We start from the raw sequence: 15,048 nt of genomic DNA, 5'->3' as shown, positions 1-15,048 counted from the left end.
TGGGGTATCTATTCTAAGGTAAGGAATCTATCACCAACGTGTCCTCTTCAGATGCACAAGTTACTACTTGTGTAACGATATATGTGTAAAAGACATTAGTTAGTGATAGATTCCTTACCGACCCACCCATCCTCCCCGTTCCTGCGAACCGATATCTAGAGTTAAGGTCATCCCCTTTCAGGGCCCTAGTTTCATTGGCACCAGGGTTGGTTTTTGCATGGCTCTGCGTTTCTGGCGCGGAAAAGCTGTGTCTAAGAACTGACGTCAGCACGCGGAGGCGGCGTCTAAGTACACCTACGACGTCATCACGGCGCTGACAACGGACGCGGAGCCGCAGACGACGCCTACCGACTCGCAAGGGTACTACTACGCAAAAATTTCCGGATCCAGTCTAACGCCTGGGGATATTCTAAGGTAAGGAATCTATCACTAACTAATGTCTCTTACAGATATATTGTTACACAAGTAGTAATTTGTGCGTTACCGCTCAGGCTTACTCAAAGCATCCTTTGAGCGTAATGCACTGTTGCCCAGTTTGACATTTCAATCTAAAGACTCCTTTCTTGGTGGCAATCACTTCAGCATTTGTTGGTCGGAGAACTTCAAGCTATATTCTGCCTAGACTGTTTGATTATTTTCCCCTTGCCTCTTTGTTCTACTAACGTGGTTACTGTTTTTCACATGGGCCTGTCCATTATGCATCCCTCTAGGATAAGCAGCTGCACAGACTGGATCCCAGGCTTGCAGTATCTGTCTACATCAACCACACTGGACAGGTCTGAGAGTTATTTGTGGATTTAGCCGGTGATATGAAGAGCACAGCAGTGACCAAACACACTAATTTTTGTTGGTTCCACTCCTCCCCCCTCCTTACCTGTTTTACAGTAATTGACATCTGTCCAATGGCCAAGCGGGCATCCTTGCATACTTCTACATTAATCTCTTGATTTCCTTGGTTACCCGGCACTACTCAGTCTCGCCTCCATTGGAGTGTATTTCCTTGTGACTCGTAAGTTGAGAAAGAAGTCTCCACCAGAAAAAAAAAGTTACTTACCTTAAGTTAACAATATTTCTGGTGGATTATGCATGTTCCCGCAGATTCCTCAATGTCCTTCCTCATCCCCTTTAAGTTAGTGGCATCAGTAAGATCTCAAAATATTCGAGCATATATTGTATGCTGTGTTTGTCATTGTTGTAAATGCTCTGTTTCTCTCTGCACTCTCCTTGGGGGGGGGGGGCGGGGGTGTAGAAATTACCATGAAATAACAGTTTGCCGATTTGTGGCCTACATAGGTCAAATTCCGCACATCTGGGGCAAGCACTGTTATAGCCGAGGCTGGGTTTCATAATTTGGCGATGCTGGAGAGTTTTCTGGATTCAGTCTGGTGGGTATTTCTAAGGCGAGTCTGTAAGAAGATTATATAAACTTCAGTGTTAACATTACCAAGAGTAAGTAACTTTTTTTCTGCAGACGCTGCTGACTTTTGCCTATCAACTCTTTCAGCAAGAAATGGGAAGTTACATAATCATTTAATTTTCACTTGATGATATTTTAGTTTGTAGGAGTGCTGGGAATGTTTAGCATTTTACACTGAAATGGTCCATCCTCCTTTTGCAGGATTATTACCTAATTTAAACCATTTCCTCTCCTGTGAAATGCTTTAACTTGCCTTTATGGCACTTCAAAATATCTCTGTTGGTGGATCAAATGAAGTAAATCTATTTAGTTTAGTTTTCACCTTGGGTAGATGTAAGGAGAGGATGATCCTAAATCAGTTTCAAGAGTTTTGTTCCTTGATATAAAACATACATAAAGTCAAATCCCTGTTCCATTTTACCTTAAACTTGTCTTAATATGTTGTGTTTTTAAGTAACTATTGAATTTTTTTAAATCCGCAGGTCAATAAGCCTTACGGTAAAGTTCAGCTTCATACAGCAGACATTTCTGAGACTCCCAAGTGCACTTGCAAACCCACAGCGGAAAATCCTTGTGCTTTGGACTCTGAGTGCCTTAACCGTATGTTGATGTGTGAATGCCACCCACAAGTTTGTCCAGCCGGTGAGAGGTGCCAGAACCAGGACTTTTCCAAACGCCAGTATCCTGAAACCAAGATGATCAAAACAGAGGGCAAAGGCTGGGGTTTGGTTTCCAAAAGAAATATAAAAAAGGTAAGAATTTTACATAAACCCCACATAGTCTTTCGACTTTCCATTGAACTTCGAAATAGATAAAAACCAACACAAATTGTGTTTAAATATAATACATCAGCTGCCTCTAAACGCCATGCCTGTAATGAAGTATAAAATTTCAAGTGTATGCTAGTCTAGATATGAGAGCGGCAGGTTAGGGTTGACTAGGAATTGTATCTGAGTGAATGGAATTGTGACATGGGTGGATTTTCATACATTAGTGTGTGTATTAACATAATGTCTAACCAGCAGTACACGCACTAGAGGTCTTCGGTAATATGTGGGTCCTTATGTGGCCGCCAGAAGCAAGGACCTCTAAACTCTGTATGACAGATAAACAAAATATTTATTTGCTGCTTTGCTAAGAAACATTTATCTCTATTGCCTATACATCTGGCTGTGGTTTAATCCGGAGTTTAGTGTATGTAGTATGAAACTTGCTTCTTGTTTACAGGGCCTGCGTAATAATAAACATAAGTATAGGGGCATAGTCTGGGCTAAAGCTTCAAGGGTTATAACATTTTGGGTGAATTTCAGAATACAAGTTCAGGCTGCTAACATACTGCTGGCAGCTAGACTAAAGAAGCTCACTCCTGGCAACATGAGTGTACAGAGTTCTTTGCTAAAATTAATTGTATTAATGTCACTTTTCTGTTTGTTATTCAAACAGTTGTAGTTTTAGTACCTGTTCAACAGAAGTCATAACACGTTCAGTCATCTGTGATCCATGACACTGTAAGATTCTGAAATAATGTATGCTATTTTGCCTTACGAACTATTTTTTAAATAAATAATCTGAAAGAGACACGTTAGGGATAGATTCCTTACCTTAGAATATTCCCTAGGTGTCAGACTGGATCCGGAAAGTTTTCCGCTTAGCAGTGTCCCTGCGCGCCTGTAGGTCATGCGGCGCGCTTCAGTCACTGGCGTCAGGATTCAAGCAAGCCGGGCCGACGACGGCTGAAATGCCAGAAACCGGTCCCCGGAAGCTTGTTTCCTTCCCAGTGTAAGAATTGGCTTGGTAGTTTGGTTTGCCCTGTTCCAATCATGCACTGGGACAGGGACAGACTAATTTGCATGTAGCCAGGTTCTGAGCTGGGATGGTGCAGTGAGCTAAAAAACGGTGATGGATTAAGCCCTGATCTCTTGACTGGGTAGGAGTATTCTGCATCATTCAGAAACTCTGTCCATCACCACCCCCTTTTCCAAAATCGATTTTGTCCACACTATGTGTGGGAGGGTATACTTAGACGTGAGTCCCTTGCTCATTGCACCATCAGGATTCAAGCAAGCCGGGCCGACGACGGCTGAAATGCCAGAAACCGGTCCCCGGAAGCTTGTTTCCTTCCCAGTGTAAGAATTGGCTTGGTAGTTTGGTTTGCCCTGTTCCAATCATGCACTGGGACAGGGACAGACTAATTTGCATGTAGCCAGGTTCTGAGCTGGGATGGTGCAGTGAGCTAAAAAACGGTGATGGATTAAGCCCTGATCTCTTGACTGGGTAGGAGTATTCTGCATCATTCAGAAACTCTGTCCATCACCACCCCCTTTTCCAAAATCGATTTTGTCCACACTATGTGTGGGAGGGTATACTTAGACGTGAGTCCCTTGCTCATTGCACCATCAGGATTCAAGCAAGCCGGGCCGACGACGGCTGAAATGCCAGAAACCGGTCCCCGGAAGCTTGTTTCCTTCCCAGTGTAAGAATTGGCTTGGTAGTTTGGTTTGCCCTGTTCCCATCATGCACTGGGACAGGGACAGACTAATTTGCATGTAGCCAGGTTCTGAGCTGGGATGGTGCAGTGAGCTAAAAAAACGGTGATGGATTAAGCCCTGATCTCTTGACTGGGTAGGAGTATTCTGCATCATTCAGAAACTGTCCATCACCACCCCCTTTTCCAAAATCTATTTTGTCCACACTATGTGTGGGAGGGTATGCTCAGACGTGAGTCCCTTGCTCATTGCACCATCAGGATTCAAGCAAGCCGGGCCGACGACGGCTGAAATGCCAGAAACCGGTCCCCGGAAGCTTGTTTCCTTCCCAGTGTAAGAATTGGCTTGGTAGTTTGGTTTGCCCTGTTCCCATCATGCACTGGGACAGGGACAGACTAATTTGCATGTAGCCAGGTTCTGAGCTGGGATGGTGCAGTGAGCTAAAAAACGGTGATGGATTAAGCTCTGATCTCTTGACTGGGTAGGAGTATTCTGCATCATTCAGAAACTCTGTCCATCACCACCCCCTTTTCCAAAATCGATTTTGTCTACACTATGTGTGGGAGGGTATACTCAGACATGAGTCCCTTGCTCATTGCACCATCAGGATTCAAGCAAGCCGGGCCGACGACGGCTGAAATTCCAGAAACCGGTCCCCGGAAGCTTGTTTCCTTCCCAGTGTAAGAATTGGCTTGGTAGTTTGGTTTGCCCTGTTCCCATCATGCACTGGGACAGGGACAGACTAATTTGCATGTAGCCAGGTTCTGAGCTGGGATGGTGCAGTGAGCTAAAAAACGGTGATGGATTAAGCCCTGATCTCTTGACTGGGTAGGAGTATTCTGCATCATTCAGAAACTCTGTCCATCACCACCCCCTTTTCCAAAACTGACGTCGTATGCGCCAGGTTGACGTCACGGAGACTTCTTAGGCACCACCTATATGCGCTGACGTCAGTTATTTCTTTTTCCGCGCCGAAAGCGCAGATCCGGATTGAGCAAGTACCTCGGTCATTTTTTGACCACTTTTTTTGAGACTTTTTGTCTGCTTCTCGTCTCCTGGTGCACGTAGGGATGCCCGGCTTTAAGTCTTGTGGGTCGTGCCGCCGTAATATGTCTGTGGCGGACCCCCATGATGTCTGCCTCGACTTTATGGAGACCGACCATGACTCCCGGGACTGCCGTGCCATGGCCCGAAGGCCTTGCCGGAGTAGCGCCAGAAGTTGCTGGTGATCCGGCTCTCCGCTCACCGCCACTCTGGGTCTAGGGGCCATTCATGGGACCGGAGCCGTCGCTTATCGGACTCTAAGTCTTCACCTTCAGATTCTGGTAAGCGAAGCCATAAGAAGTCGAAGAAGCGTGTTCGCTCTCCGACGTCCCCTCGTCGCTCCCCTGAGGCGGATGAGGGGGACAGGGACTCCTCGGAGCCTGGAAGTCCAGCGACTGACCTACTACACCCGGGTCCGTCTGCGACTCCTGAACAGGTGCAAGACTTTCTTGCTGCCATGGACCGCCTGTTTAGTGCACCGGCTCCCGCCTGCAGGCCCCGCGGCACCGCCTCGGTGCCACTGGATCCAGTTTCCTCGGCTCCGGCCCCACAAGGTGCAGCACGGCTGGCTCCCGCCCCAGCACTGCCCTTGGCCCTGACACCAGCGCCACCCCTGGCTATGCCACAGGCGTTGCACTGGGTGCTGTTTATCCGCCCGTGCCCCGGTTCTCGGGCCATTTTGTTCCGACCTGGGATCCACATTGGGATGCGGCTCCGGTTTGGCCCCAGCCGGCGTCGCTCCTGGTACCAATGGAGGACTGCCGCCGGGGCCGGCTCCTTCTACCCCGGAGCCAGATGAGAACTGGGACGGCACTGAGAACCCCCTTGCGCGGCAGTGTGACTGCGAGCAAGATTGGGTAGATGACCTTCAAGATGTGAGTGAACTTGATGAGTCTTCTGACCCAGGGTTTGCCTCACCTCCGCCTACTATGGAGGAGGGCGCTTCCTACACTATGGTGCTGCGTCGAGCTGCGGAGACTCTCCATCTCGACCTCCCTACGGTGGCCCTTAAGACCAACCTCCTTACGGAGGTGCTCCCGATAGCGCCTGCGTCGTCGGAACTGCTGCTCCCTTTCAATGAGGCCCTTACCAGAGTTCTCTTGGGCACTTGGTTGCGGCCGGCCTCAGGAGCACCGGTGGATAAGAACATCGCTAGGTGTCATCGCCCAGCGCCTGGTGAACCTGCCTTCTTGACCACTCATCCCACGCCTGGGAGCCTGGGATGCGGCTGATGTCTCTGCCCTGCCCACTGAAAGAAGAGAAGGAGTCCTGTTAACAAAGTGCTCCAGGACTGTATTTGCCTCCACAATACTGGCTCCACCTCCTGTGGGACGTCTGATGTTTCTGCCCTGCACTGTGAAAGGATAGGAGAAGTCCAGTAAACAGAGTGCTTCAGAACTGGTTTTAAACTGGGCAAAGGCCCCTCTTCCCTCAGAGAACAAAGGATTTTGGGGAATAAATATTGGGACCCTGGTCCCAATAAATTAGATCACTTTGGACTACAAGAAGAAACCTTTACTGAGGAGAGGAAGCTGAAGAAACTGAGGAGAGACTGCTCCCAAGCTGAAGTGCTGCGTGGGGGATTGGCCTGCAGTGGTTGCCTTACTGCCAAAGGAAGGAGAAAAGGAACTTTGTGTACTTTAAACTTGTGAAGGATCTCCAAGGGCTTGGAAAAGAGCTTGCCTCCTGTTGAAGTCTCAGGAACAACAGACTTCAACCCCCCAGCTCCCCAGAGTTCTTTTGGAAGTGCCTGCTGCTGTTTTGGGCCTTCTGAGGAACTGCGTGTCGTAAGGAGCTGGAAGTGCGACGCAACGAGATCGAAGCGTGTCGCCGTTGCTGCTGTCGCACTTCTGAACAAGGGTGTCGCCGCTGGAGTTGTTGCACTGCACTGCATCGAAAGAAGCGTGCCGCAACGAAGAGGAAGCGTGTCGCTGCTGCCTGCCGTCTCACTTCTAAACAAGGGTGTCGCCGCTGGAGTTTTCGCCATGCACCGCATCGAGAGAAGAGTCTCGCAACGAGGTAGAAGCGTGTCGCTGAGCCTGCCGTCGCACTTCTGAACAGGGTGTCGCCGCTGGAACTGTCGCATCGCACCGCATCGAGGAAAGCACCTCGCCTCCCCGAGAACCGCGCCGCCGTCTGAGCTGCTGCCGTCGCACTTCTGAACAAGGATGTCGCGGCTGTAGATGTCGCATTGCGCTGAAGCTTCACGCATCAAGCTTCACGCATTGTGGGAGAACAGTGTTCCAGTGGGAGCTGTTGCGGTCGCACTTCTGAACAAGGGTTTCGCTGCTGCAGTCCACGCATTGAACTGAGAACTTCTTGCATCCCCGAAGAAGTACACTGCATCTGGAAGATCTTCACGTCTTTATTTCTTTGCACCTGAACTTTGCAGCATTTCCCTCTCTGCGACATTGCTTGTCGTGGAAGCGCAACGCATCGTAAGGAACATTGACGCAAAGTGTTGCATCTTAAGAACTGAACTTAATTTAACTAAGCTAAAACTACCATTTTAAAGTAACAGTATTGTGTACTTTTGTTGTCTATGGTCCTGTGGTAAACCTATATGAAGTATATTTATTTTTGATATAAAACGTTCTGTGGTGTCCACCTGTAGTGTTGTCACTCGGTTACTGTATGTGGTCACAAATGCTTTACACACTGCCTCTGAGATAAGCCTGTCTGCTCGTGCCAAGCTACCAAGCTACCAAGGAGGTGAGCAGGGGTTATTTTAGGAGAATAATCTCCTTATCCTGACTAGAGGCAATGGTCCCTATTTGTCCCAAGTACCTACCTGTGCCAACTAGAGACCCCCCGAATCTAACAGTTTTCCATGATCCTCTGCTGTGTGCAGAGGTGTTAGGCCGACTAGCAACTTGCATTGGAGGCTTCCACGGATTTTGGGTGGACCTGGAGTGGGGAGGAAAGCAAGACAGCAGGGCCACTCTGTGTAGGTCTAGTCAGTCCTTAAGTCCCTCAACAGCAGGTCAGCTTTCGTGCAGTGGTGGTGATGTCTGGGCTGGACACCCAACAAGCCTTGGTTGCGGCAAATACTCCTGTATCCAGGGTATTGGTGCAGGGAGGATCCTGGAGCGTCTAGCATCTTGAAACTCGCTGGAGCGACTGTGCTGACCTCTTGGAACCACTGTGATCATTTTTTGGTGAGATTCTTCCTTGGTGGGCCCGATAACTAGCAAAACCAAGAACCGGACAAGTGCGGTTGGTTCCTACATATGCAGGGGGATGTCTTGTCCATCCCACGAAAGATACTCTGGGTTGATAAAGTGCCCAACAGTCCTCCCAAAAATTAGGAGGATGCCCAGCTTTTTGACGAGCCGGGTCGTTGCAACTGTCGAGGTTCCACTAGCAAGGTAGGGTTTGGCGCCAAGATCAGGATAAGTCCTCAGTTCTCGCTCTTCTTTGTCCTTGTTCTGTTCCTGGGTATACAAATTTGATTCCCTGGATTCATAGTGTAGGGTAGTAGCCAATAGGCTACTTACCGTTGGGATGACTACACCCCCTATATGACCACTTCTGGGGAGAATGGGTATAAGAGAGGTACTAGTTTCACCAAATCCAAAATGATAGAACCTTTTCCTGGCTGTTCACTTCAGGTGGCCCACATTAGGGGTGTGCCTAGCCTGAAAGTGTTACACGCCTACTGAGTATCTATTTTCCTGCCTGCCCTGGTGCCAAATGGACCCCAGGACGGGGGTGGCATTCCCCAGGTCAAAGGGGGGAAGCCGTTGCCGCATAGCAAAGGCAGTAGTGTCCTTTAAGCCTCTGGCATTGATATGCTTAATCACTAGCCATTCTCCTGGAGGAGGTGTTACCAAATTCCTTGGGAGCAGGCATTGTTTCTGGCCCCAGAATGCAGGCTCTCACCAACAGGGGTTCATAAACAGGTCTGTCTTCTAAAGTTGCACTTTGCCCGCCAATGAGATAAAATTTAATGTGGCCATTAAATCTGGCTTGATGCACTGAATCTTTTGATATATTACTGTGCCAACTTAAGTAGTCCATTCAGAAGCTGGCAATGTAACAATACATATTCAGCCTTTTAATATACAGCCCCCTGCCTTAAAGCCCTACAGGCCTAAATAAGGGTGACATTAAATATATAAAGAAAAGGAGGACTGGGCATTTTTTACCTCAAGTGGCAAAGTCGAGTTATCAGTTAAAAACTATACTAGAAGTGTGCAGTGGCAGCCTGGAAAGCATGATTCACCTTGGCACAACTAGGTACTCCTGGTACCATATACTAGGGACTTACAAGTAAGCTGAACTATGCAATTTGTGGACAAGCCAATTAAACATACACCATTTTAGGGCATTTCTAAAACTTTACACCTGGACCTAATAGTCAAAAGGAGGGAAAAGTGGGGGTAAAACCTTCAATAAGTCTGTTTCCTCACACTTATTTAGAGACGTTCTTGGAAATATCGTTGTTTGTGTGTTTTTTGTAGTGCATTTTTCTAATAAGTTGGTGAAGTCTCACTCCAATATTATATATTGCTGGGGAAGGTTTCACAAGAAGAGTATTCTGCAAAGAAAATGGCATCTATTAGACAAATGTTGCCGCCTTTGATGACATTTGTTCAGATGCATACTTGTTTCATTCCGCAGGTTCCTTGCTTAGCCGTGTCAGTTTTTGCAAATGGTTCTGTCGCCTTTTGTGCAGTGATGTCTTTAAAGACGTACGGAAATAGCTGTACAATAGGCACATATCTAATTTTATCTGTTATGCATCATTGGCACCACGTTTTTCCATTCTTTCTGCTGCAAGTTTGTGTAAAGAATTTATTGTTCCAGCCTAACAAATGTAACTCTTTCAAAGGATGAACAAATTGTGTAAACTATCAATGAAAGTAGAAAGGGTTTAAAAAAATGAAAGCAGCATTACAAAAGGAAGTACCTTTTTGCTGTCAAGTATTTTCTAGTTACAGATTGCTCTTATTGTGTACTGCTTTTCCGTACAGGGAGAGTTTGTCAATGAATATGTTGGTGAACTAATAGATGAAGAGGAGTGCATGGCAAGAATTAAGCGTGCACAAGAGAACGACATTAGTCACTTCTACATGCTCACTGTTGATAAGGTATGTTTGTTGTTTTTCTGTTAATTTCTAGTAGTTTTAACTATCTCAAATATACTTCAGTTTTTTCATAAAAGGTGTGCCATCATTTACAAACTGGAGGTAGCCAACAATTTATCTATGAACCCTTAACAATAACTTAAAATTTATTTACTTTTCATGTGTTGTATATAATGTAATGGATTAAGTTCTTATAATGTGCATTCATTACTTTATCCCTTTTCAATTTTACATATTCTCTATACATATGTCACAAAATAGTTATTATAATTGCAAACTCTGGTATTTGTTTTTTACAGTAGATGAATGGTGCAGGTACATAGTGATGTCATTCGAAATATTTGGTTCACATTGTGAAAAGATGGCTGAAAGTAATAACAGCGTTGGCAGTTGTGTCCATTGGTTTTGCTTAATTTTTCTATTGCGATCATGATAAAATTCACAATCCCTCCTTTAAAGCTTTTACATAATTTGGCTAATTGTATATTTTATGTTGTGGATCTACCTATTTTTTTTTCAGGTACGCCATTAGGTAGAACATGATTACCTCGTTATCTCCTTCCACATCCTATTATTTTCTCTGTGAGGTTCATACTCTATTGCCCCCAATGAGTTACTACCTCCCGAAGCTGTTTGCTATGTCTTTGACCATAGCAACCCTCTCCTGTAGACTGTAACACTCTTCATCCCCACTGCCCCTCCCCCCCCCCCTCCCCCTCCACCACTTACATTTTTTTCCAATGGCATGAGCAGGTCGTTGAAATGTAACTGAAGTTCCCTTTAAATTTTGGATCTTCCCGAAAAAGCAACGTTCTTGACTTGTAAACCCTGTGGGGTTATACCTGCCTTAAGATACTCATCATACGAGCATGAAGCTCTGTTCTGACCATCCTTATTTTCCACACAACCAAGCGCACCTGTGAGTCCAAAACAACGGCTGTTGGAAAAATTAGAAAAGCCAAAGAAAAAACATGTCATAACAGAGCTTCATGCTAGAATGCTTGGATGGTGTTGGGTGTTGAAACTGCTGTAGAGCACGCTAAAGCTGAATTAAAGTAAATAGAAGAACTAGAAAAAGAACTGATAGGAGGGGATGGAATAGCAGAAGCTAAGGCACTCCTAGACAAACTAAACAAAACAATTGATGAGTTTAACATGTTTGAACTGAAGAAAAAGGCAGTTAAGGTTACCAAGGATATAAAGAATGTCACCAAAGAAAAGGCCTACCCCTATCTCAGGGAAGCCTACTATAGCACAATAGGTACACAAAACAGACAGAACACGTGGGGTAGATTCTGGAGGAATCAACTATCACCTTCTCAGAATCATCAGGAGGTTCTGAAGACTCATTGAAACAGACTGGCTGGCGACTTTAGATATCTCTTCCCCGTACACTAACATACCAAAATAGGAGAGTATATTAATAATTGAGAAGCTGCTTGATCCGAGAATAAGCCCTATGCAGGTTCCCACTAATTTCTTTATTTCCTTTTTGAGAATAGCCCTACATTTCAATGATTTTGTCTCGGAAGGCACCTTTTACCAACAATGCTCAGGGACCAGCATGGGGGCAGTCTTCGCTCCTAACCTGGCCAATATATACATGGACTATGTGGAACAGACCTTTGCATTAAGTATGACAAACAGATACCGATCCAACATTAAATGTTGGAAACATTACATTGACTATATTTTTCTAACCTGGTGTGGCACAGAGGTAGAATCCCTTTGTCATATACTTAAACAATGTCCAGAAACATCTAACTTTCACTGCTACCATACACATGTCACCCATAGCCTTTCTAGATCTAAACATAAAATACGACAGTGGCACCCTTTAAACTAGCCTTCATAGAAAACCTGCAGAGAGAAATATACTCCTAGCATGTAAAAGTCATCACCTCCATGCTCTCAGGGATGGCCTACCCTTTGGACAATTTCTGCGGCTGCACCGCAATTGTTCATATAAAGAGTATTACATGAAAGAGGCTCTGGTATTAAAATCCAAATTACTTGACAGGGGCTATCCCAATAGACAAACGAAAGTCACTCCAACGTGCATGGTTCTTCTCGAGAGAGGAACCTTTATCTACAAAAGAAAAGACTTGCATTGAAAGACTCATCTGTGTAACCACCTTTGGCGGACACACCAACAAGGTATGCAATCTTATCACAAAAAACTGGGGTCTCACAAAAAAATATTGATTCCACAATGGAACCCCCCATATTTGCATTTAAAAGGGGCAAAAATTTAAAAGATCATTGTGAGAAAGTGCCATCTTTCCTGCATGGGTATGCCCCCACTTTTTGCTCAATTGCTGATGTGCTTTGACGGAGTGTGCCCTGGGCTCCTGCCAACTAGGTGCCCAGGGCCTGTGTTCCTTCCCTAAAACTGTGTTGAAATTAAACCCAATTGGCATCTCTGGCCACCTGTCAGCCCCTAGTATATAGTACCCTAGGTACCCAGGGCATAGTAACCAGTTGGAAACATTACATTGACTATATTTTTCTAACCTGGTGTGGCACAGAGGTAGAATCCCTTTGTCATATACTTAAACAATGTCCAGAAACATCTAACTTTCACTGCTACCATACACATGCCACCCATAGCTTTTCTAGATCTAAACATAAAATACGACAGTGGCACCCTTTAAACTAGCCTTCATAGAAAACCTGCAGAGAGAAATATACTCCTAGCATGTAAAAGTCATCACCTCCATGCTCTCAGGGATGGCCTACCCTTTGGACAATTTCTGCGGCTGCACCACAATTGTTCATATAAAGAGTATTACATGAAAGAGGCTCTGGTATTAAAATCCAAATTACTTGACAGGGGCTATCCCAATAGACAAACGAAAGTCACTCCAACGTGCATGGTTCTTCTCGAGAGAGGAACCTTTATCTACAAAAGAAAAGACTTGCATTGAAAGACTCATCTGTGTAACCACCTTTGGCGGACACACCAACAAGGTATGCAATCTTATCACAAAAAACTGGGGTCTCACAAAAAAATATTGATTCCACAATGGAACCCCCCATATTTGCATTTAAAAGGGGCAAAAATGTAAAAGATCATTGTGAGAAAGTGCCATCTTTCCTGCATGGGTATGCCCCCACTTTTTGCTGAATTGCTGATGTGCTTTGACGGAGTGTGCCCTGGGCTCCTGCCAACTAGGTGCCCAGGGCCTGTGTTCCTTCCCTAAAACTGTGTTGAAATTAAACCCAATTGGCATCTCTGGCCACCTGTCAGCCCCTAGTATATAGTACCCTAGGTACCCAGGGCATAGTGACCAGAGAAGACCCCTAAAGGCTGCAGCACTTATTATGCCTCCTTTAGGGGCCCTGTACCCTGACAACCAGACACTGCCTTTGCAGGCTGAGTGTCTAAGTACAGAACTAAACTGAGAGTCGACATGGCACACATTTCTGTGTTCCGTGCCCACAAGCTCACTGCCCTGCCATCCATCAGTCACCCCTCTAGCTGGGTGCCCTATGCCTGTGGTGTGGGCACAGGTGCATGAGCCCTGTGCCCCTACAGTACCCAGGGCCATTCCTGGGCACTGCAAGTGCAGTGCTGCCATTAAGAGTATATGGTGCTGGGAGGTCGTCATTATGAACTCCACAGCACCATGATATCAAACTTCTCAGCACATTAAACCCTCACTGATGCCAGTGTGGGATTTAATGTAAAATGCACGACAGAGGGCATCTTAGAGATGCCCCCTGAAACCTAACCAACTCCCAGTGTCCTGACTGTGTGGCTGCCGAGGCTGCCACCACCAGACATGTTTCTGGACCCCTGGGTCGAGAGCCTGCCACTCTAGAGGGCCTGAAAGATTGCACATCCTGGGACGAGGCGCCAGGCCTCCTCCCCCAGGATGGGCAGGGGAAGCTTCAAAGGCATACCGCCTCTGTGAGCTTCTCCAGGCCACTTGCTGTACTCAGCAACTGCCCCCCACCGGTTATGACCCCCACTCTGGCAGGAAGAATGGCGGGTAACCCTAAGTGAGGAAAGGGGGTGTGCCAGCCGATGCCAACCCCATCCCTCAGGTGGGAGAGGCGAGGTGTAGCACGACTCCGGGCTCTGGCCATCTTGATGATGGGGAGCCCTGCCCAATCACAGCTAGGCTCCTGCCCCGATCCCACAGGAGAGGAGCAGGCTAGGGGGTGTACCCACCCCAGGGCAGGGACCTATTGGTACCTGTATCGCCCCTAAATGTAGTAATTAGGGGCACCCTGAACCTTCCTTCCTCAGATCCCGATTGCAACAACAAGAAGACCTGCAGCGCAGCTGCTACCAAAAGGACGACACCCACTGACTTGGCCCCAGAACCCCTACAGGCCTGTTGATCCTTGAACCTGCTCCTGTGAACCTCCGGCATCTCCCGCGGACAGCAACCTCGACAACCCCGGAGGACCTGTCTGCCTTGAACCTTCCCAAAGACTGGGACTCCCACGAGCAGTGGTTCTGCTCCAACAGAAATACCCCTGGTGCCAGCCAGGAACCGCGAATCCAGCCCACTCTGCACCCGCCAAGCCCGGCCTGTGCCTGAGTGACCCAAGAACACGAGGACGTCCCCCCGGTGACTGGGACCCGAAGTCCAGTGCCCAAATACCCTCCTCGAGGAGCCAGACAACGCCTACAACCTCAGAACCAGGGACCCCTCCAACCGTGACCAGCTGAGGGTAAGATTTCCCCACCCCCAAAAGACACCCCAGCGCCCTGTGGCCCCCTGTGCCAACCTTTGGGTTACCTACCTCTTCTCCAAGATCCCAACTTACCTCTTGAAGTGATGGTCGTACCTGAAGAATCTCCGTCCCCGATCCTGCAGCCTTTGTTCACTTTTTAACGTTCCCATTGGATAACATTGAGCGCCGGATGGCTCAAAAGCACCCTGCACCCAGCCGCCCGAGTGACCCTGGAAGTGCTACTACTACCCTATTCTACTTCCCCACTTGCCCTGAGTAAGTGACCAGGAGCTCAGCTCCCAAAGCCGCATGGCCTGCTTGC

At 47.0% G+C, this 15,048-nt stretch overlaps 1 protein-coding gene across 1 annotated transcript in view; it reads left to right on the top strand.

Moving 5' to 3' along the window:
* NSD2 (nuclear receptor binding SET domain protein 2) overlaps window positions 1–15,048 on the top strand; it is a 1,128,833-nt gene that overhangs the window by 952,158 nt on the left and 161,627 nt on the right. Inside the window, exons 18-19 of the mRNA XM_086964209.1 lie at window positions 1,900–2,169; window positions 9,924–10,040. Of these exons, the coding sequence (XP_086820335.1) occupies window positions 1,900–2,169; window positions 9,924–10,040 (387 nt within the window). The remainder of the gene's footprint in view (window positions 1–1,899; window positions 2,170–9,923; window positions 10,041–15,048) is intronic.

This window comes from Lissotriton vulgaris, chromosome 3_2 (genome assembly GCF_964263255.1).
Source record: "Lissotriton vulgaris chromosome 3_2, aLisVul1.2, whole genome shotgun sequence".
Lineage (NCBI taxonomy): Eukaryota > Metazoa > Chordata > Amphibia > Caudata > Salamandridae > Lissotriton > Lissotriton vulgaris.
The sequence above is the reverse complement of the archived record's forward strand: the minus strand, read 5'-3'. Positions and strand labels throughout refer to the sequence as shown.